Source organism: Vicia villosa, unplaced genomic scaffold, assembly GCF_029867415.1.
Source record: "Vicia villosa cultivar HV-30 ecotype Madison, WI unplaced genomic scaffold, Vvil1.0 ctg.000282F_1_1, whole genome shotgun sequence".
NCBI classification, from domain to species: domain Eukaryota; kingdom Viridiplantae; phylum Streptophyta; class Magnoliopsida; order Fabales; family Fabaceae; genus Vicia; species Vicia villosa.
In genome coordinates, this window is record NW_026705120.1 from 761,873 (window position 1) to 785,083 (window position 23,211).

The 23,211-nt window shown below is 33.9% G+C and overlaps 3 protein-coding genes across 3 annotated transcripts; 1 reads left to right on the plus strand and 2 right to left on the minus strand.

Annotated features, from left to right (window-relative positions):
• The first annotated feature begins 14,719 nt into the window (after window positions 1-14,719).
• LOC131626333 (uncharacterized) lies at window positions 14,720-18,079 on the plus strand. Its single transcript, XM_058897168.1, has 6 exons — window positions 14,720-14,992; window positions 15,917-16,394; window positions 16,503-16,836; window positions 16,989-17,087; window positions 17,175-17,295; window positions 17,409-18,079. Exons 1-6 carry the CDS (start codon window positions 14,800-14,802, stop codon window positions 17,621-17,623), a joined length of 1,440 nt encoding a protein of 479 aa, XP_058753151.1. The 5' UTR covers window positions 14,720-14,799; the 3' UTR covers window positions 17,624-18,079.
• Window positions 18,080-18,098: 19 nt separating this feature from the next.
• On the minus strand, window positions 18,099-19,645 carry LOC131626334 (uncharacterized). The gene is made up of 2 exons (XM_058897169.1): window positions 19,014-19,645; window positions 18,099-18,916 (listed from the first exon to the last, which is right to left on the minus strand). The coding sequence occupies exons 1-2, from the start codon at window positions 19,465-19,467 to the stop codon at window positions 18,414-18,416; spliced, it is 957 nt and encodes a 318-aa protein (XP_058753152.1). The 5' UTR covers window positions 19,468-19,645; the 3' UTR covers window positions 18,099-18,413.
• A 189-nt stretch (window positions 19,646-19,834) lies between these two features.
• Window positions 19,835-21,762, minus strand: LOC131626335 (GCN5-related N-acetyltransferase 3, chloroplastic-like). Its single transcript, XM_058897170.1, has 4 exons — window positions 21,222-21,762; window positions 20,941-20,999; window positions 20,297-20,353; window positions 19,835-20,218 (listed from the first exon to the last, which is right to left on the minus strand). Exons 1-4 carry the CDS (start codon window positions 21,690-21,692, stop codon window positions 20,035-20,037), a joined length of 771 nt encoding a protein of 256 aa, XP_058753153.1. The 5' UTR covers window positions 21,693-21,762; the 3' UTR covers window positions 19,835-20,034.
• Between the last annotated feature and the right edge of the window lie 1,449 nt (window positions 21,763-23,211).

Here is a 23,211-nt window from a genome sequence, read left to right on the forward strand (position 1 = left end):
ATATTTAACAATTAAAATTAAATTAAAATTTTTTCTCATAAATCTTTTTACTATTTCATTTTAGACTCTCCAAACATACGTTTTTAATTTTATAATTATAATGACGATATTTAATTTGTTAATTGCAAAAAAGTAAATTAGTACATATAATTTTTATCTATACCAATTTATAATATGTGCAATATTTTTCTTTTTTTTTCTCTAATGTAAATTTGATTATTTTATACCCTTAGATTTTTTTAATCTTTTTAAATTATATTAGAGTTTTTCTTTTAATAAATACACATTACTAAATTGTTGTTAATTTTTTCTTAAGAAACAAAATTCATATAATATCACAATATTTCAAACTATTTTTAAAACATATTTATTTATTATTAATAATTTAATAAAATATATCCGTGCATCGCACGGACAAACGTCTAGTTATTAGGTATAATTAACTAAGTTTATCTTTTTATATAAGCGCCCGTTACTGCATCATGGAATTGTTCAAACCAACATTTCCATTTTTGATTGACCCGGGGACGACTTATTATGATAATTGATCATTTCATTGATTTAACTAGTTTCCTTTTTGTAACGGTATTGATATATTCAAATGCTTTAATTGATACTATTATCTACTTTTTATTATAAACTTGGTAGAAAGCCTCCGGATTTTATACAGGTTTATTTTAATGTGTATTTAAATTTTTTAAATAAGAAATAATTAATGTTTATAAAATTATAATATTTTCTTGTTTTTAAAATTTTAAAAGCAAGTTTTTAAAATACAAAATTATTACTCCGTCTATATATTAAAAATACAAAAACAAAAACAAGTACTAGAATGCATTCTAAAATGTTCGAGTTTATTTAAGGAGAAATTTTAGATAATTTTTTTGATGTGGTTTTTATTATTTTTTTAATAAAAATATGATAAATATACATAAATATTATTTAGGGAGTGAAAATAAAATAAAATAATTTATGGGTGGGAGAAAATTATACACTCATCATATTTTTATTAAATATATTAAAAATCACATCTAAAGAATTTTATCTAATTATTTTATTTTATTTATTTATTTGTGTAAATTCAAACAATACAAAATAAATTTATTCTTTTACTATTTTGTATATTCAAACACAAGCAAAATGGAATATAGTGTTATTATTTATCTATTTGAATATATCAAAATATGAAGAAATTAAATACATTATGTCACTTTTAATTTTTTTCATTTTTTTTATAAATTTAATGGATATGCGAGAGAATCTCTAATTAATTTAGTTTATAATTATATAATTACAATTTTATTAATAAAATGCATAAAATAAAGTCTATAACAAGTCTTTATTTATTATCTTATCAATTTTGTTTTTAAAAATTCTAAACTAAATAATGTTTTTTATTGAATAAAAAATTAAAAAATAAAAAAGACGAGGGGACGTAAAACCTAACATATAAAAAAACTAACAAAAATAATAGTTGGACATGTTTAATCTATCTCTCAAAAAACTTTCAAAAGCATAAATAAAAAAGTGAATCTCACCAAGTGTCATAATCAACAACAAAAAATTGGCATTGACTAATTTATCTACTCTCTCTCTCTCTCCTCTCTCTCTCTCTCTCTCTCTCTCTCTCTCTCTCTCTCTCTCTCTCTCTCTCTCTCTCTCTCTCTCTCTCTCTCTCTCTCCTCTCTCTCTCTCTCTCTCTCTCTCTCTCTTGTCATACCCCAATTTTTTACCTAAGATACCACCTCATATCATAGCATATGCATCATTTGCATCTCTAACAAATTGCATAGCTTGTGTTTGCTACTTGTGACTCAGCAGGATTTAATCAGGAAATCACTCATCAGTACAAGTAACAATCAATTAGGGTTTTGTTCTCCCTTCATCTCAAAAGAACTATCTTCATCAACAATCAACATTTGGTCCTCAGAGATTCATTTCAACAAGCTCAACAGCTTTGAATCGACTGAATTAGGGTTTTGACTGAAGACAGCATACTCCTGACTTTTGCTCAGAATTTGACCTAATGACTTGGGACATGACCTCAAGGCCCAAGTGAATCATTTTGACCTAATCCATTGGCTCAGAACATCTCCTATACAAAGATTGATCAGACAAATCCTCAGAATTAGGGTTTTGAACTATCAGGGACTGAAATCAGGGATCACATTTGGGAAACCCTAAAAATCCCCAGGAAGTCAATCAAAGGCTTCAATCATCTTCAAATAATCCCTATGACAATATACAATGGAAATTGTATCTCAATTCAAGATCCACAGGCATCAATTTCATCAGGTCGACAATTAGGGTTTTTGACCTAATTCACTGAACAACTGACTTTTTAATCAGGACATGGCACCACAACTCAAACTATGATTCAATATCCTCTAATGCCTCAATATGATCCATTCATACCATTCATTTGATGAGGATAGCCTGTTTCATTTGAAATCTCCAGAAACGCGATTCGTCTGAAAAAGTCAACTGTACAAAATCACCATTGACTTTTGGGGAATTTTGGTCAACCATGACTTTTGAAGTTTTGAATCATCAATATATGATATGAGAAGTCATTTGATCAAGGAAAATCAAGAAAATCAATCAAGAATCAAAAGTCAAAAATTTGACTTTTCATACTTAGAAAATTTTTCTAAGTGTTTTTCATGGTTTTTTCCAAACTTTGGAAGGGAATTTCTCAAAATTTCACCTACAAACTGAAAAAAACTTCCAACATGAAAGTTGTAGATTTTGATCCAATAAACAACTTTGACACATATAAATTTTTTCCATAAGATCAACCATTTAAGAGATATGGTGCTTCAAAGTTGGTACTTTTTGAAAATTTCACTTAAAACTTCATTTTCTTCAAAGTTCATGGATCTTTTTCACCCATTTCCTTAAAGGTCTTGAAGAAACTTTCAACTAGGGTTTTGAAGTGTGTAACATGAGCTTTCCAAAATGTCCAAGAGCATGAAAAAATATGGAGTGTAGCTATGGTTTTGAATTTTGCCATTAGTGAACTTTTCACTTGAAATTTCAAGTCATTTTGCCAAAGTTATGAACCAAATTGCCAAATGGACCAAGTAATGATGCATAGAGGCAATAATTGGAGATATTTTTTCTGATTTGAGACAGATGGGAAAGAGATAAGAAGCTTGGCCAAAATAACCATGGTTTAGTTACTTTAACCATTTGCATTTAATGTGAAAGATTCCATTTTATCTCTTAAGCCAAATCACCATTCTTTGAGCAAGTTGCAAAGCTTTGTATTCAGAATCCATGGCCTATAAATAGAGGTCATTACCTCATTCAAAATCACACCAAAACCTCATAATCATAGGTTTTCTCTCTTCTTTCTTAAGTTACAAGTTTCATGAGTTTCAAAGAGGGAGAATTGCAATTTCCATCTCTTGCAATTTCTAAGCAAAGTGAGGGTTCTAACATCCCATAAACATCAAATGTGAAGTGTTTGATCCATCCACACACCCCAAAAACACCCAAAACTCAGAATCACTACCTCACTTCCATAATTGCATAACCTAAGCCTTATCATGCCAAAATCAATTCCAGGTCATTTCTATCCAAACTAACACTTCAAACACCATCCATATACTTCATATGAACTATCCAAACACTCATCATCAACCTGAAACATCAAAATCATCAAGCTCGATTCTCACTTGCTCCTACTGCAGATCGGGTTCCACCAACTGATCCAGATGTTTTCAATCCACTCCAAGCATCCAGACACCTTCCATATGGTCCATTGAAGCTATCCAGATCATCAAACAACTTCTGTAACACCTCTACTGCAGAATTCGATTCCCAGTTTGGCCGTTTTTGAAGGTAAGTCACTTGAACTTCAAACTCATATTTGCACGCATCATAAATGAAATATTGCTTTGCCATCATGTTTCTGCATACATATGGATCATTAACCCTCAATCAATTGCATCATAACTTGCACATACACGATTTCAGATTGAATCATAGAATTAGGGTTCTTCGTGTTCATCAGAAAATTAACCATCTTAGAGCAAAAATAAATGAAATTAAATGGTACCATCATGTTCCTGGTGAAAAATCGAGCAAGATAGGCTATTCACTTGATCAAAACAACACAGTTTTAGAGATTTTCAAATTTCAGTTGGGATTGTGTTCTTGGCGCGTTTTTTGGTTCAGAAATTTCAAATATCAATTTCAAAATATAATTAAATGAACGCGTATGTTTAACAAGCCACAAGCGTGGCTCAGTTGGTCCATGTTTTGGTCTGCAAGCGTGGGTGCGTGGGTTCAAACCCTTGTGGAGACAAAACCAATTTTTTAGCACCTATTTTCTTTCATTTTCTTCACAACTTTAACATTTAATTTAACCAATCAAATTAATTTATTTTCTCTTCATTTTTTACACACCTCTTATTTAATATACATATTTTGACAATATCAAAAAAAAATCACAAAAAAAGATTTATTTAATGTGTTTTTAATTAGGTTTAAAATGATACATTTTAAGTGTTTTTAAATACTTTAAATTTTGTTTTTCATTTAATTTTCAAACCTAATCACTTGTAAATACTTTTTTGATCAAACCCTAATCACTTAGGTCTTAATTAAAACATTAAAACTTGTTTTAAACTTAATTAAGTTGACTTTTGTCAAATTCAAATCGTTTTAAAGCGAGCGATCGCGATTCTTTTCAAAAAAACGATAAACCATTTCTTTTTGAAATTATTGATTAAATCTTTTTAATTGATCAAATGATTTTCAAAACGAAGTGGGGCCTCTCGAATATTAGAGAGTATAAGACCCACTCTTTTTTTTCCTTTTACAGTTTTTCTTTGTACAGAAAACTTTTTCAAAACAATACTTTTCAAACTGTTTTTTAAAACAATAAATCTCACATCTTTTTTTTCAAAACCATCCACCCTGTTTTATGTAAATAAAACAGGGGCCTCTCGAATATTAGAGAGTGTAAGTCCCACTTCTTTTCTTTTTGTACAGTTTTTCTTCAAACAGAATAAACTTTTCAAAATAACAAATTTTCAAACAACTTTCAAACGGTTTTTCAAATGACGCGTTTGTAAATAAAATCATCCACCATGTTTTATAAAATAAAACGTGGGCCTCCACATAGGTATAAGTCCCATTCCTGTACATGAAGTTAGGTACTTCATTATACACCTTTTTGTACATACACTTTTTTGTACATACCTCGATCAGTTTGTTTTTTAACTTTTAATAACAAATCAAAAAATGAAGGTTTTCTTTAAATCTTCCCAAAAATACCATGGGCCTCCATGTAGGTATAAGTCCCAAGCCCTTTTGTAAATACCTATTTACATAGCTGTTGAATAAACTCAAAGGACCTCTCCCCGAGTATGAGTCCCGAGCCCCTGTGTATACAAATGGATCATGCTTACAGGTATATTTCCTTCATAAACTCCATTATATACACACACTTTGTCATATATATATAATTGTTCATACCTGTTCATGTTTGTTCATACTTGTTCATGTTTGTTCATATGTGTGATATGTGTGCTTGTTCAACTTAGTATAACACTAGGTTCCCCATAGCCTCCTATTGGGCTTCGTGCAAAGAATCTCCACTAGTTTAGGTTAGGACATAGAGTATGGTTTCCCGGTGAAATCGCTCTAAGAGCTCAGACCAACTATACCATGCCTCCCCTTGGGCTTTGTACAAACGAGTGACCCTCCCATAGCCTCCTCTTGGGCTTACAATGCAAGGACCCTGGATTGTCCCTCCCATAGCCTCCTCTTGGGCTTACAATGCAAGGACCCTTGGATAGCCTCCTCTTGGGCTTCGTACAAGGACCCACGGGCTTCTTATAAGCATCCCCCAATATCCAAATCAAAATACCCTAGGAGATTAGACATTTTTCATCTCTATACTAGGAGTATCTCTTATATATCATCACAAACAATCAATCAATCAAACTTTTTTGCCACAAGGCTGGCTAATCAATCAAATTTCTTTTTGCCACAAGGCTGGCTAATCAATCAAACTGTTTTACCACCGTACTGGATGATTAATCAAAGTTTTTGTCACAAGGCTGACTTCATTGAAACTTTTGCCACAAGGCTGGCTGATTAATCAAAACTTTTTGTCACAAGGCTGACTTCATTGAAAGTTTTTGCCACAAGGCTGGTTAAACAAACAAAAATCAAATGGATGTATGTGATGATATAGATTAGATACATCTAGCATTTAGACGACATTTGTCTATTTTCCTTTGCTTCCACTAGCATAAGTGGGAACTACGATTGCTCTGACTTTCTCAACATCCCTTTGAGAATACGTAGGCACAAGGTCGATCCTTGGCGAGCAAAATAAAACAAAAAAAACCACTCAAACCTTAGCACCCGTAGACCCCGAGCTACAGATGCTCTGATTCCCTCTAGGGGATATGTATGCAGAGGATCGCGATGATCTTTGCGAGCATAATCAAACAAACACCTTAGGTCCCACCTATTCCACAAGAACCTCCACCATAACATGGAATGAAAAACAAAGCAAAGAAACCTATAGAGTACTATAGATACGTTGGGTGCTAATACCTTCCCTTCGTATAACCAACCCTCTTACCCAAGATCTCTCCCCCCCACTTTTTAGGTTATTGCAGCTTTTTTCCTTTTCCTCCTTTGGAAATAATAAAAAGTTTGGTCCGTACAAAAGAAAAATCATTTTTTTGAGCACTCGAGCCCAAAGAAGGCATCAGGTGTCTCATCCCGAAAAAGGACAAACGATTTTTCCCCGCGACATCTCTCTCTCTCTCTCTCTCTCTCTCTCTCTCTCTCTCTCTCTCTCTCTCTCTCTCTCTAAAAATGTGAGATATTTTGAATCTAAAAGAGTGTATAATATGTAAAGTATTTTTCCTTTTAATTAAAATATATTAAGGAACAATATTCAAATTAGAAAATGCACGAATGACCAGTAGTTAGTTAGTTTAAAGCTCCCAAGTATGTTCATAAATTATCCCTAAATATGTCATAACAAGTTAATATTCTATGATTTCCTCTTGAAGTTCCATCTGTGTTTCACTTAACCAAATAATGACAAGAAAAACACTAATTAACTTGTATAATTCTAGATTTGAGAGAAGGTCGACATTTGATGTCAAAAAAATTAATAATTGTAAACTTGTGAATTGAAGTTTACATGTGCCCCTTGAATTAATAATATAGACCAATTGTTTAATATTAAAAATGTCTCTATCAAAGTCATTGTTACCATTTTGAAACCTAATATCATTTCTTGTGAGCCATGTTTTTCAAAGAATTATTATGATGAGAGTCTTGATCAGATTCTGAATTTGAGAGCTCCAACTTCTACCAGCAAGTTTGAATAATATTCCGTAACTAGTTTTTATCAATTTTCATGCCAAACAATCGCTTCATCCAATGCTAAAAAAGTAAAGTGTACATGCATCTAAGAAATGAGTGGTTTGTAGTTTCTTTATCATGATTGTAGAGAGAGCACCTCAAAACCATATGCATTCCTCTTCGAATCAGGTTGCCTTCTTATTTCAATTATATAATGCATTAGTTTTATCTCACTAATGACTTAGCAGGTGGTATGTAGGGATGGAAAATGAATTTTGTCAAAGAAGGGCCAATTTGATCCCTCATGATACAATTGTATGCATCTTTAAAAGATAAATCATCATTTACAGATCATGACAAAATTAGTTTATCATTATTAATATTATCAAATGACAAATTAATCTCCAAAATATTTCTTCAACAATTTGAGGAGGCAAAATAAATAAGCCATGAGAAATATTCTAATTGATGTATTGTGTAATGCCCTAGACTTTGATCCAAAACATTACTTTAAAATTCATATTTACTTTTAAAAAATGTGACAAATATTTTTTTTGAAAGATCTAAAAATTATAAGATCCATATTAAATGAAACTTACTAATATCATTTTTTAGCGGAGTAAAAATCCACTTCATATTTCTAGTCCGCGTCAAACTTTAATAAATAACCAAATTGAAATATTGTATTTTGGTTGAATAATTTATTTTTAAGGGAGTGTTTGTTTGGGTTCAAATTTAAACCTGTTAAAAGTTTGTTTGGGGATTTATTTCTTAAGTCCACGATTCGGTTCGTAAGCTCATCCTCAGTAAAAACTTACATCGGTTAAAGATCAACCAGGTATTAAATCTCAACTTGTTTCATGGTCAGCCTGTTTAAAACACTAGTTCGGTTCATAATTCAGCCTGGGTATAACCTTAAAATGGTTTGAGATAAGCTTGGTGTAAAATTTCATCTCGGTTTATGGTCAGCATGTTTAAAACCTCGATTTAGTTCGGAGAATAGCTAGTTTAAAACCTTGTATTTGGTTCAAGATAAGTCCGTATAAAATCTCAGTTTACCTTGGGGACTAACCGCTTCAATTTCGTGTTTGGAAGGAAAACTAACAACTTATCTCTGCTATTCCTTGTTTGGTTAAAAGTTAGTCTCAAACTTCATTTTTCCTTGTATAAGGAGGTTTGAGAGTTTGACTTACTAAAAGCTCGTAAACATTACTGGATACTCTAAAGTTCAAATCTTGGGGATATGATTAAGTCTTCTTGGCAGAACCTGTATAATTTTCTAATGTCAATTCTCTTACCCTTAACTCTTTATTTTCCGCATATTTATTTTTCTGCTGCTATTACTCAAAATTTTTTATCAAAATATTTTTAAACTCTAAAAATGATAACAATAGATTTTAAACTACTGGTTTTCAAATCCTCATAGTTCACCACCTCTTGTGTGTGGACTCACATGTTCAACAATTTGTGGAAGCCACATAAGAGGGAGGTCCTTAGCAAGCAAATTCTTGAGGGTCGGGTATTTCAAGCTGAAGATGTTGAGAAATACTGTCAGGTTCGTTAATCAATGCGGAAAGTGTTATGGATACACTCTATTCATACATACCGCATGTCAAGCTGCTGAGCTCAGTTATCTCGCCATGGCCATTTTATAAATGGGGCGTGGACATACTGAGTAAATTTCCACTAGCACCAGGTCAACTGAATTTCATATTGGTTCAGGTCGACTATTTTACTTAATGGGTATAAGTAGAAGTAGTGTCCAGGATAATGACAGAGAGAGTCCGACATTTTTATTGGTGGAACATCATCTATCATTTTGGCTTACTAAAAACCATCGTCTTTGACAGTAAGACATATTTTTCCATCGACCGTGACAAAATTCTGTTTAAATTTAAGGATTCAAATAAAATCCGCATCCGTTGAGCATCCCCGAGACAATGGACAAGCGGAAGCCACCAATAAAGTCGTATTTTCAAGTATGAAAAAAAATTGGACGAAGACAAAGGTTTCTGGGTTGAACAACTCTGCGAAGTGTTGTGGTCATACCATACAATCTCACATTCCTCAACAAAAGATACCTCATTCCATATGGTTTACAGATCCGATGCCATTTTTTTTGAATTAAAAGAAACTTTATTGAATCAAAAAACAGATACAAGCAAGTGACCCCCTGATGGTCCAACTACAACCAGATCACCAACAAACAAAACAACCTAAGACTAGGCTACGACATCATGAGCCTACTAACATGTTGTATGAGCTTCTTGTTGTCCCGACATCTATAAATAACTACACCAATGATATCATTCACTGTGGTTGTTTGGCAAGGATTTCCCCAAAAACAATTCTGGTTTCTAAAACCCCAACACGCGTGTAAGGTTTCAGTAGCAACACATTGCAGGATTCGAGATTTCCAACCTTTCCTTCTACACATATATCCACAAGCCAACAGCTCCATGTTCCAAGATTTTGGTTCATGCTTGTGATCTAACCAGCACAGTACCTTCCCCCAAATGTCACTAGTCGCAGGGCATTCATAAAATACTATTTCTATCTCCCTGCTGAACCCACACAAATTATCATTAAGAAGTTTAAATCGAGTCAATCTTTCTTTAGTAGGTAGTTTCCGGTGGTAAGCCATCCATAAAGTGTGAATTGCTCTACGCCTATCTACATTGCCATACATCATGCACTTCCACGGGATATCCTGTAGTTGCCCAATTATAGCCTGATACATTATCCTCGTACTATACCTATCCTGTTGCAAAATTTTGTGCCAATCAGGTAGGTTAGATATTTCCTCCCTCAGTCGCAACATACTCTTAAGGCTCCAGGTAGCAGAACCTCTAATGGGAGCCTGCATCACATTAGTTCCTTTTAAGTAGAAACTATTCATCCGCCGGATCCAGAGGGTGTCTGCTTTATCATTAAGGTTCCAGAGATACTTAGCCAAGCACACTTTACTCCACACCTGTAACGCAATAATATTCAAGCCACCCTTATTCTTTGGAGTGCACACGTCTTTCCAAGACACTTGAGATTAGCGGGACATGACCTCAGAGTCAGACCAAAGGAAGGTTATGCAAATTTCGTCTACCTTTTACAGGATCTGTTTAGGCAAAGGCATGCACTGCAGCCAAAAGTTGCTAGTAGCAAATAGAACACTTTGTATCAATTGCATCCTACCTGCAAAACTAAGAAGATTAGAGCTCCAATATCTAATTCTGTGGACCAATTTGTCAATTAGGCCACGACAATTATTGTCTGTCAACTTCTTGCTTGAAAGAGGAATGCCTAGTATTGAAGCGGTAAAGCGGCAAGCAACAAAAGTTTTGGAAATATTTATCCGGGAATTTATCGTGTCCACAGAGATTAGTGATATCAAACTGCCATTCAACAGTTTCCGCAGTTATGAGTTTAGATTAAATGGGTTTTAAGTAAAAATGGAAAATATAACATATGAACATAAAATAAATTCATTCTTCAAATAGAAGAAACTATCAAGTATTGCATATAATCTACTCTTCACAAACTTAAACTTATTGACCGAATATACTCAACTTGTAACCTATCAAAATTACCACATGTCAACAACACAACCCACAACATTATCTAAGTGACGATCTCTCAGACACCTAAACAACACATGAGAAATCCGAGCTTCCCGTAAATGTCGATCTCTCAGACAAACACGACCACTCAGACGCATTAAGCACTGACACTAAGTGATTATCAACCTAATCCATCTCTGCAATTAAGTTAATAGAAAATCATCCTAGATAAGCATTAGAGCCCTACATCTCTATAGCAACTCAAACACATAGCAACAAAGCAACAATCTAAGACAATAATCCATAAAAATATGAAAGCAAGCTTTATATAACATAATAGTCAACAAATATACATGAGATCAAAGTATATACATAACAAAACTCATAAAAGAAACTACAAAGAGAAGAAATGGAGAAAAACCCAAAAATCTCCCGATTTGTCGGCTCCAATTGATGAAGGATTCAACCCCGGATCATCCATTTGACAGCTCCAATGTGTTTTTTAGCATCATTCCACTCAAAAAATGCTATTGGATGGATTGGAGCTCTAAAATATCCAACCATACCTCCAAAAATGTGATTTTTCTACCTTAAAACACGTTTCTGCAGACACTGCTTCGCCCGACGACTAAAATGGTTCGCCCGGCGACTCCAGACAGCAAGTTGGCACATTTTTGGGTCGGTTGGGCTCGTCCGGCGAGCCCTTTTTTCGTCCGGCGAGACACACCAGTACAGCAAAAAGTTCTGCACTGTTTCAGCCATAACTCGAGAACCGTAACTCCGATTTGCGCCCGGTTCGAAGCGTTGGAAAGCTTATTCCATGCTCTATCCAATAATGAATGAATATCAACTAAATTGATGATTTATTTTTATTTGATTTTGAGATTTATTCGATGCTTCGTTGGTTCCGTCGCTCAAAATTACGCGTTTTGAAGCCGTGTCTTTGGCACTTTATTGCTCGTGCTCCAAAAGCGACTCAATATCTACAAAATGAATAGAAAACTATCAAATGGTATATAAATGAATAAAAACTCAATTAAATCCTATTTATACATATTTATACAAAAAGCGGGGAATTATTCAGAGAATATAATACAAAAGAATCGATAAGTGCCACAAAACAATAGTAAAAATAGTGAATTTCTGGCACTCAACACCTAGGTACTTGAAAGGCAACACCCATACACGGCGGCAAGAACACTTCAATGAAGAAGATAACCGGGCCGAGTTCAAAAATGCTTCAAACTTACTTGAAGAAATGCAGGAAATAGATCACATTCAGGAATATGCACCTAAGAAAATGGGAGAAAGGAGGTACAACACCGAGGTGGAGCCAGGGGTGATGGAAAAGGGTGATCTGGTTTTGAAGTTGGTCGTGGATCCAGCTATAAAAGGAAAATTACATCACAATTGAAGGGGCCATATAGGGTGCTTGAGAAGCTGTCACATAGGACATACAAGCTATAGAACATACAAGGAATAGAAGTTCCTCAGACCTGGAATGCAACGAGCTTAAGACATTACTTTAGTTAAAAACGACTTTTGTTGTCGGGAAAAAAAAATATAAATTATACATTAAAAATCTTTATTAAATAGCTTCTCGTGGTAGCATGATTTTCCCATGCAAGGGAAAGGTTTTTAATGAGGCTCCTTTGGTGTTTCAGTAAAATCATATTTTTTTCCAGGTGTCAGCGAAGCGTGGTCCAGAACATATAAAGCTCTATGAGTCGTTTAACCCAAGACTTCCACATAGGATGTTGACCGGAACCCATTGGACTCTCTGAGTTGCTTAACCCTAGACCTCCACAAGGGACATTTACCGGAACCCACTGGAATCTGAGTCGTTTAACCCATGATTTCTACATGGATTATTGACCGTAACTTACTGGACTCTTCGATTCGTTTAACCCAAGACCTCCATAGGGGCATTGACCGGAACCCTCTGAACTTTTCAAATCATGTAACCCAAGACCTCCACAAAGGGCATTGGTCGCCAAAATAAGAAAATATGTAAGATTAAACATAAAATCGCTTGTTAAAATGATTTTTTTGTATTTGATTAAGGGTCAATTTGTTGTGTGATTTTTATAGTGTTAAAAATTTTAGGTAAAAATATTTTACAAAGAAATTTTTCGTAAAAGTTTCAAATGATTTTTTTTTTGAATTGTTATTATTAAAATGTTATTTTAGATATTTTATTATTTTTTTTTTTGATATCAAAATTTTAAAAAAAAGCACTTAATTTTGAAGCTATTTCAGATAGCTTTTCTTAAAAATCATTTTTGAGATACAATATTTTTAAAAAAACTGCGATTTCAACTATGTTTTGATCTTCATTAATGTATGTTTATGTTATAGGATGTCAAAATTAGTCTTTCAATTTTAAAACAATGAATATAAAAAAATTTGTATATTTTTAAAAACAATTTCCTAAAAGCCAAAAACTCATTTTTTAAAGATAAAACAAATTAGCCCTAATTTTATGTATTTTTGTGTTGGTAAGTTTTGATATTAAGAGTTTTGGTTGGTTACAATATTTTAGTATAAATAAATTAAAAATTTTAATTTATTTTAAAATAAATTAATATCAAATCATGATATAACATTAAATGTTATTATTTCATTACACAAATCGATACTCAACTAAATATAAGAATACCAGGGGGTTCGGTTTTGAGAGAATCCGATACCCAAACCGATTAAAATTAAATGAATTGGTTTTGATTGGATTTACAAGTTTTTGCAATAAAGCCCAAACCAAACTGACCCGAGAAATAACGGATTGGTTTGGGTTGGATTGATCGGGTAGATAAAAAATGAAAAAATATTTTTAAAAAATAACTTATTTACAAAAAATCATTGTTCATAATATGTAAAAAAATATAGTATTAATAAAAAAATATAGTATTAATAGTGTTCAAATTTAAATATTAGACTATAAACTTTTTTCTAATAGATTCAAAAATATCTAACAAAAAAATATCTAAGATTAAGATTTTTGAATCTATAACTAGTCACTTGAGTTAATATGATAATGAATGTGTTTCGTAGCTTTATGTTCATTTATCACATTACACTAACAATTTTCTAATAACAAATTAAGATAGCATAACTTTAACTTGTCCACATACAACTTTTTTTTTTCTTGTTGAAGTTGAATGTTTGATAGTAATTTTCATGATAATTTGTTATGGTTGGTTTGGGCTGGGCTTGCGGGTAGAAAATTGAAAATCCGATGCCCGAACCGATTGTCATTGAATTTCATTGGTTTGGTTCGGTTCTTGCCCGAATTGAAAAAATATTCAACGCAAACACTATGGTTTGGTTCGGATTCTGGTTTGATTCGGATTTACCCGAACCAATGAACACCCTATTGAAAATGTTGACATTGGTGAATTCAACTATAAATCATCTTCAACTTGAATATTTAATTACTCGTAATTAAGCCTAAGCCTCAAGTAGATAACATATAGGAGCAAGAAATTAACATAGATGAAATAAATGCCTTAGTTGATTGATTCTAAGAGACTTATGGCATTTTCGTCAATAAATAAGTGGAAGTTTTTGAACATGTACTTACCAATAAAAAATTATATCTATTAAATTATTTACTATTATTAAGGTCATGAATAAAAATACTAAAAGTAGAAAAAATTACTTAAATAAAATAACATGTATATTTTTAAAGAATTGAATACACAAATTTTTAAGGAAATATTTCCATAAATTAACCTGTACCCTTATGCGCATGTTAGCATTAGCCCTTAAGGATTTAAAATTTCTATAAATAATTAAAATCAGTTTATCCGTTTGGACACAAGAAGGCACTGTCTGAATGAGTTAACGGAGCATTGAGCTTAAGCAGAAAAGAGAAGAGAAGCTGAAAAGCGATTTTGAGATTATGAAGAGAATCGCGGTGAATTGTGGAGTCACACCCCCTACTCCTTTTCACACACCTACTTGTACACATTCCTATAATAACCGTTCTTCTCGTTTAAAGCTCTTCGCTTCTTCATGGCTTCCACATTATTACCATGCTACTCGTGACCACAACAATACCTTCATTGCTTCTGCTTCTTCCGTCTCTGGTTCAGGTTCTCATTCTTCTTCTCTTTCATTTCATTCTTCAATCATTACTTCACCCTTGTCGTTTCTTTTTTGCTTTCGTCATTTTTAACTGGGAATGGTGGGGAAAAGTAATTGTTATTATTGATTTAGTATAAGCACTTTTATGACTATTCCAGAGATTTTATGTAAACAGTTTTTGGTTTACTTTCACAAACTCTCCTGAATAACTTAATAACTTATGGAAACATCGTAGTGTGTGTATGGATTGGCCGTGGACATAACTGATTTTTATAGAATTGAGTTTGTTAGAATTGATTTTAATTGAATTGAGTTTGTGTTCGGATACATTTATGGAGGCAGAATTGATTCTACTTTAGAAGAACCAAACATCTCAAAATCACTCCCAAATCAATTTTACACCTCTAGAACTGCTTTTGCCTCTTCCAAAAGCCAAACCAAACATGCTATTATAACTTATATACAAACAATTTGACTTTTGTTATAGAAACAACTTATACATACGCACGTTTACGATAAGCGTTTGTACTGTAAGCACTGGATTAAAGTCATTGGATTAAAGGCTTGTTTGGTTAAACAACTTATTTGTAACTTATAGCACAAGTGTTTATCAAAATAAGTGTTTATTATGAATAAATTCACATAAGCTGTTTTTATAACAAAAGGTAAAATGAGTTTAAATTGTTTTTATATATATTATAAGTTGTTTTCACTAGCTATCTTGAAGAATTTATAAGAACAATTTCAAAAAAATATTTAAAAAATGGTATAAGTTGTTTTGACAGTCTCCCAAACGGTATCACAAAACTTATGGCAGTAGATAGGCTCAAATAAGCCAATCCAAACAGCTCCTAAATTGTTTATCCTAGAGCCTTGTTTACTTGGTTACTTATATTATGTGAGTTGTTTCATGTTGAATCTTATTTCTCCAGAGCAGTTGTTGGATGTGGGATCAAAGAAGAAAAGGAGAGAGATAGCTGGAATAGACCAGGATGAATTAGTGGATCCAAAGCTTTTAGCTGATCCCGACAGTTGTTTTTGTGAGTTTAAAGGAGTGCATATACACCACAAGATATATGATTTTGAATCCAATTCCAAGGAACAAACCGTTTTACAGAATCAGGCTTTAGTTTCTAATCAAATCAACAAGCTGTGTTTGCCTATGATTCTGTTACATGGATTTGGAGCCTCAGTTTTCTCTTGGAAAAGAGTTATGAAGCCTTTGGCTGAGGCTACATGTTCTAAAGTTCTAGCTTTTGATAGGCCAGCGTTTGGATTAACATCTCGGGTCAACTTATCTTCTGCAACAGGAGACGCTAAACCTCTAAATGCATACTCCATGGCATTTTCAGTGCTTGCTACCTTGCACTTCTTTGATTTATTAAAAGCTGAGAAAGCAATTTTAGTTGGGTATGTGTATATTCTATCTATTGTTTTGCTGATTGCCTTTGTTTTTCACATGGATATTGTTTGCGATTTTAGTCCCTTTTCTTAGAAGCTTCAAAAATGATTTTTTAGGCACTCAGCTGGTTCAAGTGTAGCAGTTAAAACATATTTCGAAGCTCCTGAACGTGTTGCTGCTATAATTTTAATTGCCCCCGCAATTTTTGCTCCACTTACTACACCCAAAGTTGTTAAAGAGAACCAACCAAGACAAGATAATGAAATGAAAGAAGACAGCGGTTCTATCAGAAAAAATCCATTTGTTGAACTTTACACATCGTTGTCCAAGATTATCAAGAATGTTGCAATGACAATAACAAAGATGATGAAGCCGATGATAGATTTCCTCAACTCTTTGTATAGGAAACTGTTATCAGCTATCCTGCTTTCTTCTCCTGCAATAATGTTGGTAATACATTTGTTCATGCAGTACTATATAATCTTTGTTCTGAACACTATTCTATGCATTAGTTTGAAAGCAATGCTTAAGCTGACACCGTTTATAATTTGTCATGACTCATGACCACTGAACTGATGACCCTTTTTTCATATGAATCTCAGGTAAGAATGGCAATTGATAAGTTTGGTACTGCTGCAGTTCGAAATTCATGGTATGATCCAAAACAGGTCTCTGAGCATGTCCTTAGTGGTTATACAAAGGTAATTTTTATTTTATTATTCTGTAACAATATTCTCTCTGTTATTTTCGTTAGTCTGTGCTCACCTGGGTGTTAGCATTGAATGCAGCCATTGAGGGTTAAGGATTGGGATAGGGCACTGGTGGAATTCACTGCTGCAGCGCTTCTGGATGAGGAACCTAATACAAAGCCAGCACTTTCTAAAAGACTTGGTGAAATATCTTGTCCTGGTGATGCCACTGACCCTTATCGGCATATCTTTTTTGTTGTGTTTAGATCTAACTCGCTTCAATGCCCATAGTTGAGCCCTGATTATAATTGATGATGTTGTTTGACTGTGCAGTTCTGATTGTAACTGGTGATAGTGACCGAATAGTTCCTGCATGGAATGCTGAGAGACTTTCAAGAGTCATACCAGGAGCATCGCTTGAAGTAATTAAGCAATGTGGCCATTTGCCTCATGAAGAAAAAGTGGAGGAATTTATTTCAATCGTTGAAAACTTTCTAAGGAAATTAGCGGGCGATTCAAACGAACAATATCTACAACCTGCAGTATGAATTCCGTACTACTCAGGCTTCCTGTTTTACGTTACAGAAAATCCATATAATACAAAAAGATACTAATGCGATTGATCATATGGAGGAAGATCATTTAAAGGTGTACTGATACATACTCATTAAATTCACCAAGCATGATGAGACCAGCTAATGAAAAGCTTGGAAGTGGAAAAGTGCCTATAAATTTTATAGTAGATTACATTACATTATAGTGCTAGCCTGTTAAAGTCCTTGAAGCTATCTTCTTTATGTGTTAACCTGCCTGAATGATCCTTGTCTTCATTTATGGCATAGGCTGTGTGCTTATATCATAGAGGTCTCGAAATTATGTATTTAAGTATGTAATTATGTAGTTAATTTCTGTAAATGGATAACTGCAGGGAGTGAAGTTGAATATCCGGTCATTCAATTTCCTGAGTTGCGGTTTTTATATTATATACAATAAAGTATCGTTAAGGGCTTGATCTCATGCAATTTTTAAACGACCGCAGCAGATAATCCTGATACATGATTTTGATATTAAGTTACCTTTCTTTTAGTGCCAAAACTACGAGCTACTGAAGATAACAACTTTGGAAGACAATATTGCAAACTTAATTTATATAAGCAATAAAACATCTTAATGTTTCAGACAAATGACTGAATCTCTCTCTGCAAATTCTTTGACAGAATTCCAATTTTAAGAATGTGGAACTATATACAATGTGTGCAGCCATATGTAACCATTTGAGCTGATTTTAATGCTTGGTTCAGGAAGGAGGATCGGTTAGTAAGTTAATAGTAACATCTTCTAGGACTGCATGACATCAAATCCTGACAAGAAGTCATCACCAAATATTGCAGCACCAGCGGCTAATGCCTCGGCACTTATTTCCAATACAACACCTGGAGGCACAGTTTGACCAGGTTCTTCCATGGATTGTGGTATGTCTGTGAAGCTTGGATGCAAGCCATCATTTCTTGAGAGATAAGTGGGAATATAACCAACGTTATAGGGTGGGGATGGTGGTGGAGTTCTAGTTCTATGTGGTTGATAGCTTGGACCAGCTGCTGCTGTATGGTAGCTTGGCCCAGCTGCTCTATGGTAGCTTGGTTCACCCTCACATTGCTCAGAATAGTTTGTAGTGGCGAATGGCACTGAATAGGAGTCTGGCACGTTTGTGCGTTCATAATTTTCTGGCTGATGGATTGAATCGCGAGGCTGCTTCTGCAGGTAAGCTTGCCTTAATCCTTCCTCTGCAGTCCACTGGGCATTGTTACCATAATCTAAAAGCACTGCTCTTTCCTTGCTACCTAATGTGAAACAACTTACAGTTTCAGATCATGATAAGAATTTTACAAAGAGCTAGAAGTAAATTTGTTTTTGGCGGGTTATGAAATAATCACATACCTGGATGAGAATTTAGTTCTTTCTTACCGACCGATATATGAATCAGAATATCAATATAACCTCTTGGCTTGTTGGATTTCTTCTTTCGCAATTGATAGCTCCGAACCCCCTCTTGCTTTGGCATTGACGCCTCATTATTCTTCGCTTGCTTGAAAAGAAACCTCTTCAGACCAATCGTAGCTGAGCCATGAAGCTTTTCCTTGAATATGGGGTCTATACAGTAAACTTCGACATTTAGTGCCAAATCTTGGATGTTCGGTATTGAGTCATCAACAGGAACGGCGAAATTGGTTTTCCAAACTGGATTTGCATTTCCAGAATCTACAACCTTGGTGCAATATTTGCTGTTATGATTAATCCAGCCAACCGCATACCATTGACGCTTCCAAAGTGAAGTTGAATGCTGCAGACCATGAGCAGATTTCAAACAGAACTCGACCCATATAATTCCCATATGAGATGCGAAAAGAAGAAACAAGAGTTGAAAGGATCTTGTATCCTTTAAGCTTCTTTAAACATGGGTTACAGAGAAAAAGAGACTAAGTAAACATGCTTTGCTTCATTTTTAAGTCTTCTTTTCTTTGATTCAGAAAATCCTTATACCTAATCACTGTTCAAGGGTCACCCTTCTGCCAAATTGCCAATTTTTTCTTTCCCTGTTGAGTTTGTCATAGGAAGACAGGAATCTGACAATGTTTAACTGATGATGTCTTATATAAAAGACCAATTTAACAACATTTTACATCAAATAAAATATATTAGTTTAATGACAAAACATCTAGAATACTTGTGGGATGACACTAAAATCTTTAAAAGGCAGATTTAGGATATGCTTTGTACAAAAATTTGTTCTTCCAGAAGCATCAATATTTCTCACATTTAAAGAATTACAGTGAAAGCACGACCAAAAAAAAAAATCTTGTAAGTACACATTTTCTTTGTTCCGTTGAATATACACCAGCCAAGAATGACGCAATAACAATCTTCTTTTTGATAGCTGTATATATAGCGAAACACAACTCTATATTTTTGTCCTTGATGATTTGTAGTGTTTCTCTATTAGAGGTGGAATCAACAGTAACTTTTGGCCTGCGCGCGTGACAGTTTGCTCGCCTTCCTGGATTGTTGAGGAACCAGCTCTTGTGTACATCATGGTCGTAGAGTCCAAAATGTCACCACCAAATCCACAAGCCTTAAAAAACAACCTGAGAAAAAGTTGATTACATCAATTGCTGTTCACAAATGGATAAAACTAAGCAGTCCGTGGAAGTATAATGAACAACCTCTCATCCTTTGAGCACAGGGCTGCTATGTCATAGATGTCTCTATTTGTAAGCATTCTGCAAAATAAATCATATTCAGAGATATTTAAAATTTTATGTATTGATCTATAACCAAAAATGGGAAGAAGCCTTATACACAAAACACTTTAATATTCAACTCCTACAAGGTTTAAGTTCACGAGATCAGAGCTCATACATGAAAACCCATCCACCTATATTTCAAATTAAAACCATAACTGTTGTTTTCAATTTGACAGCATTTAGTGAATATTCAAATTCAAACACACAACAAAGCTGCAATGTAGAGACCTATCTAGTGCTTCCGATTGAAGGTGTGTCTTACACGATACACGCAATTATTTAACTTTCTCAAATTATTTGCAGTGTCAATGTGTTGGTGTTGAGTCTGGTGTCCGTGTTAGTGCTTCACCGGTAGAGATTAATGTGAGTGAATGCACACTAGCAAACATCAAACCAAAACTCTACCAACAAGAACATGAAGAAAACTTAAAGAATAAGATTGGAATCTCATCAACAAAAGGTCATGTTTCTCTGCTATGCTGCAAAGTGAAAGTCTCTAGTTCAGGAATCATGCAAATTAGCATTGAGTCATCAAAGAAGAGAAGCAATTAGTGTTAACATACCTCACAATTTTTTTAACAATAATTTTTCCAATTCCCATTCTCCTCAGGGATGGAATAACCTGCGAGACACTGAAGCACGTTGAATTACGCACATGCTTTTCATCACCAACAAGTGCAAACCCCAAAACCAAGAAAACCCAAAAACAAAAGAACCAAAATAACCATACCCAAGAACCAATTTATCAAATTCAGTTCGTGAGCTATCAAGAAAAAATAAAAAGTTTCTTTTTTATTCCATGTTTGTTATAAAAAAAGAAAGAAAGTATATATGCAAGTGTTACCATGACATCATAAATAGAAGCAGTAAGACCACAATCAGAAACAGCACGGCCAAATCCAACCAACAAATCCCGGGAAGGAGAAACCGGCGTCAAGAAATCCACAACAGAAGACGAAGATTTTCCCAACTCATCAACAATATTAGGTTTGCAAAAAACAGAGACAAGAACATCGCTATGAGAAAGAGCAATGCTGAGTTTGTTGATATCAACGGGTTCAGGGGTACCAGAAAATCTCTGAAAAGAGTGGTTGCAAGTGGAGCAGAGGTCTTGGAGACGTTGAGGATCAACATGGCGTGGGTTAGTGGAAATGTAAACTGGGAGAAGGGGTGTTGATAGATTCTTTTTGTTCTTGTTATGCTGTGAGGTTTTGGTGATTCTTGTTCTTACCCATTTCAATTCCATTGATTTTGAACTGGAAGCCTCTATCAGGTGGATGTGAGTGTACGCTGCTGCAACTCCCATTGCCACCATTTTTGTGTTGATGGATGGATATAATAATAACGGAAAGTGAAGTGCTACTTCCAATTCCTTGCGACACTCTTCATTTAATATTATCCAAAAGGAAAAAAATGATATGCACTGACAGTGTAAAATAGTTTTACACTGTCAACCAATGACGATCATGAATCAGGACAAGTCATATTGAAAATTTAAAAAACTTGTATGACATGGCAAAACGTTATATTCTAATCAGATGACAGTGTAAAACTTTTTTACACTGTCAGTGCATAACCATTAAACTCTATCCAAAATTGAAATATCAAGTTTACAATTTTGAAAAGAGTATAAAGGATATATAAGTAACACAAAGGATGGAAATATAGGGACTTTTTAACTTTAAGAATTGATTATATTTTTTGCATTTTTAAAAATAATTTAATAAAAATAATTTTTAAAATATTAAAAAAAATATTTTTATATAAATTAAAAGATTAATTTTAAAATCATATAATATAAGTACATTATTATGTAATATATGTATTTTATTAAAGATTAAAACATAATTAAAATTATAAATAAAATTACTATTGTTTTAAAAAAAATTAATTTTTTTTTTTAATAAAAAACTAAGAAACTCTAAAGATAGGCAAACCATGAAGGTTCCTTGTATAAGCATTAATTACATCTAAATGCAAGTTATTCCACCACATATAGCTCCTAGAAGTTAGGCCTATGCTAGCTAAAATATTTGCACGATGATTTCCCTCCCTATAAATGTTGGTGGCCAAAAAAGAACTTGACTTGGTTGCCTTGAGACAGTCGTACCAACGGTTTTTAATATTCTAAGGCACAAAATCCGGGTTAGATATGGAGTGAATAATGAGCATTGAGTTTGTTTCGAGCATAAAAGCATTGCCACTGGAAAGCAATGGCATGCTCACTAGATAGAATCACACTCATAATCTCTGCAAAAAAAGAGTCGCCCTGACCAGGAAAACAAGAGAAGCTACCCAAGTAAACTCCTGAGCAGTTTCGAAAAATACCTCTAGTAGCAACCAAGTTACCCATGGAGGCTCCATCATGGTTACCTATGATCCAGTTAGAAAGAGGAGGACACCAAAGCACTTCCTTAACTATCCTGGGGGTAAGAGGGGGGGGGGGATTAAAAGCCTAAAAGCTTTCCGCTAAATAAAATCTAAAATTGAGACTCGAGATGGAAGCTTAGTAGATTTTCCAGAAAGAGCCACTTGAGAGAAGATTTGGGAAGCATTTTATTCTCATCTAACAAGGTTGCCATTAAATCTTGAAACATTCCTAGCATGCCAGACACCCATCAAGACATTAGAAAAACCGGCAACCATGATAGTTTTAGAAATTTTAGAAACAGGTGAGTCCAAGACACTCTAACAATCAGCTATAAAAGTGACAAGGTTTGATCTAGTAATTCTATTGAACCAGGCCCAAAGATGTTTAGCAAAGCTGCACTCAAATAACATATGAGGAATGTTTTCAACAAAAATTTTACACACATTATAAATGGAGGCCAATT

Bases quoted from the DNA above. Each gene is read 5' to 3' on its own strand.
- LOC131626333 (XM_058897168.1), top strand. From the start codon at position 14,800: ATGAAGAGAATCGCGGTGAATTGTGGAGTCACACCCCCTACTCCTTTT. The intron at 14,993-15,916 runs GTTCTCATTCTT...TTATTTCTCCAG, and splicing joins TTCTTCCGTCTCTGGTTCAG to AGCAGTTGTTGGATGTGGGA. The intron at 17,088-17,174 runs GTAATTTTTATT...CATTGAATGCAG, and splicing joins TCCTTAGTGGTTATACAAAG to CCATTGAGGGTTAAGGATTG.
- LOC131626335 (XM_058897170.1), bottom strand. From the start codon at position 21,692: ATGGTGGCAATGGGAGTTGCAGCAGCGTACACTCACATCCACCTGATA. The intron at 21,000-21,221 runs GTAACACTTGCA...AGTGTCTCGCAG, and splicing joins CTTCTATTTATGATGTCATG to GTTATTCCATCCCTGAGGAG. The intron at 20,354-20,940 runs GTATGTTAACAC...TTTATTTTGCAG, and splicing joins ATTGTTAAAAAAATTGTGAG to AATGCTTACAAATAGAGACA.
- LOC131626334 (XM_058897169.1), bottom strand. From the start codon at position 19,467: ATGGGAATTATATGGGTCGAGTTCTGTTTGAAATCTGCTCATGGTCTG. The intron at 18,917-19,013 runs GTATGTGATTAT...GTTTCACATTAG, and splicing joins AGAACTAAATTCTCATCCAG to GTAGCAAGGAAAGAGCAGTG.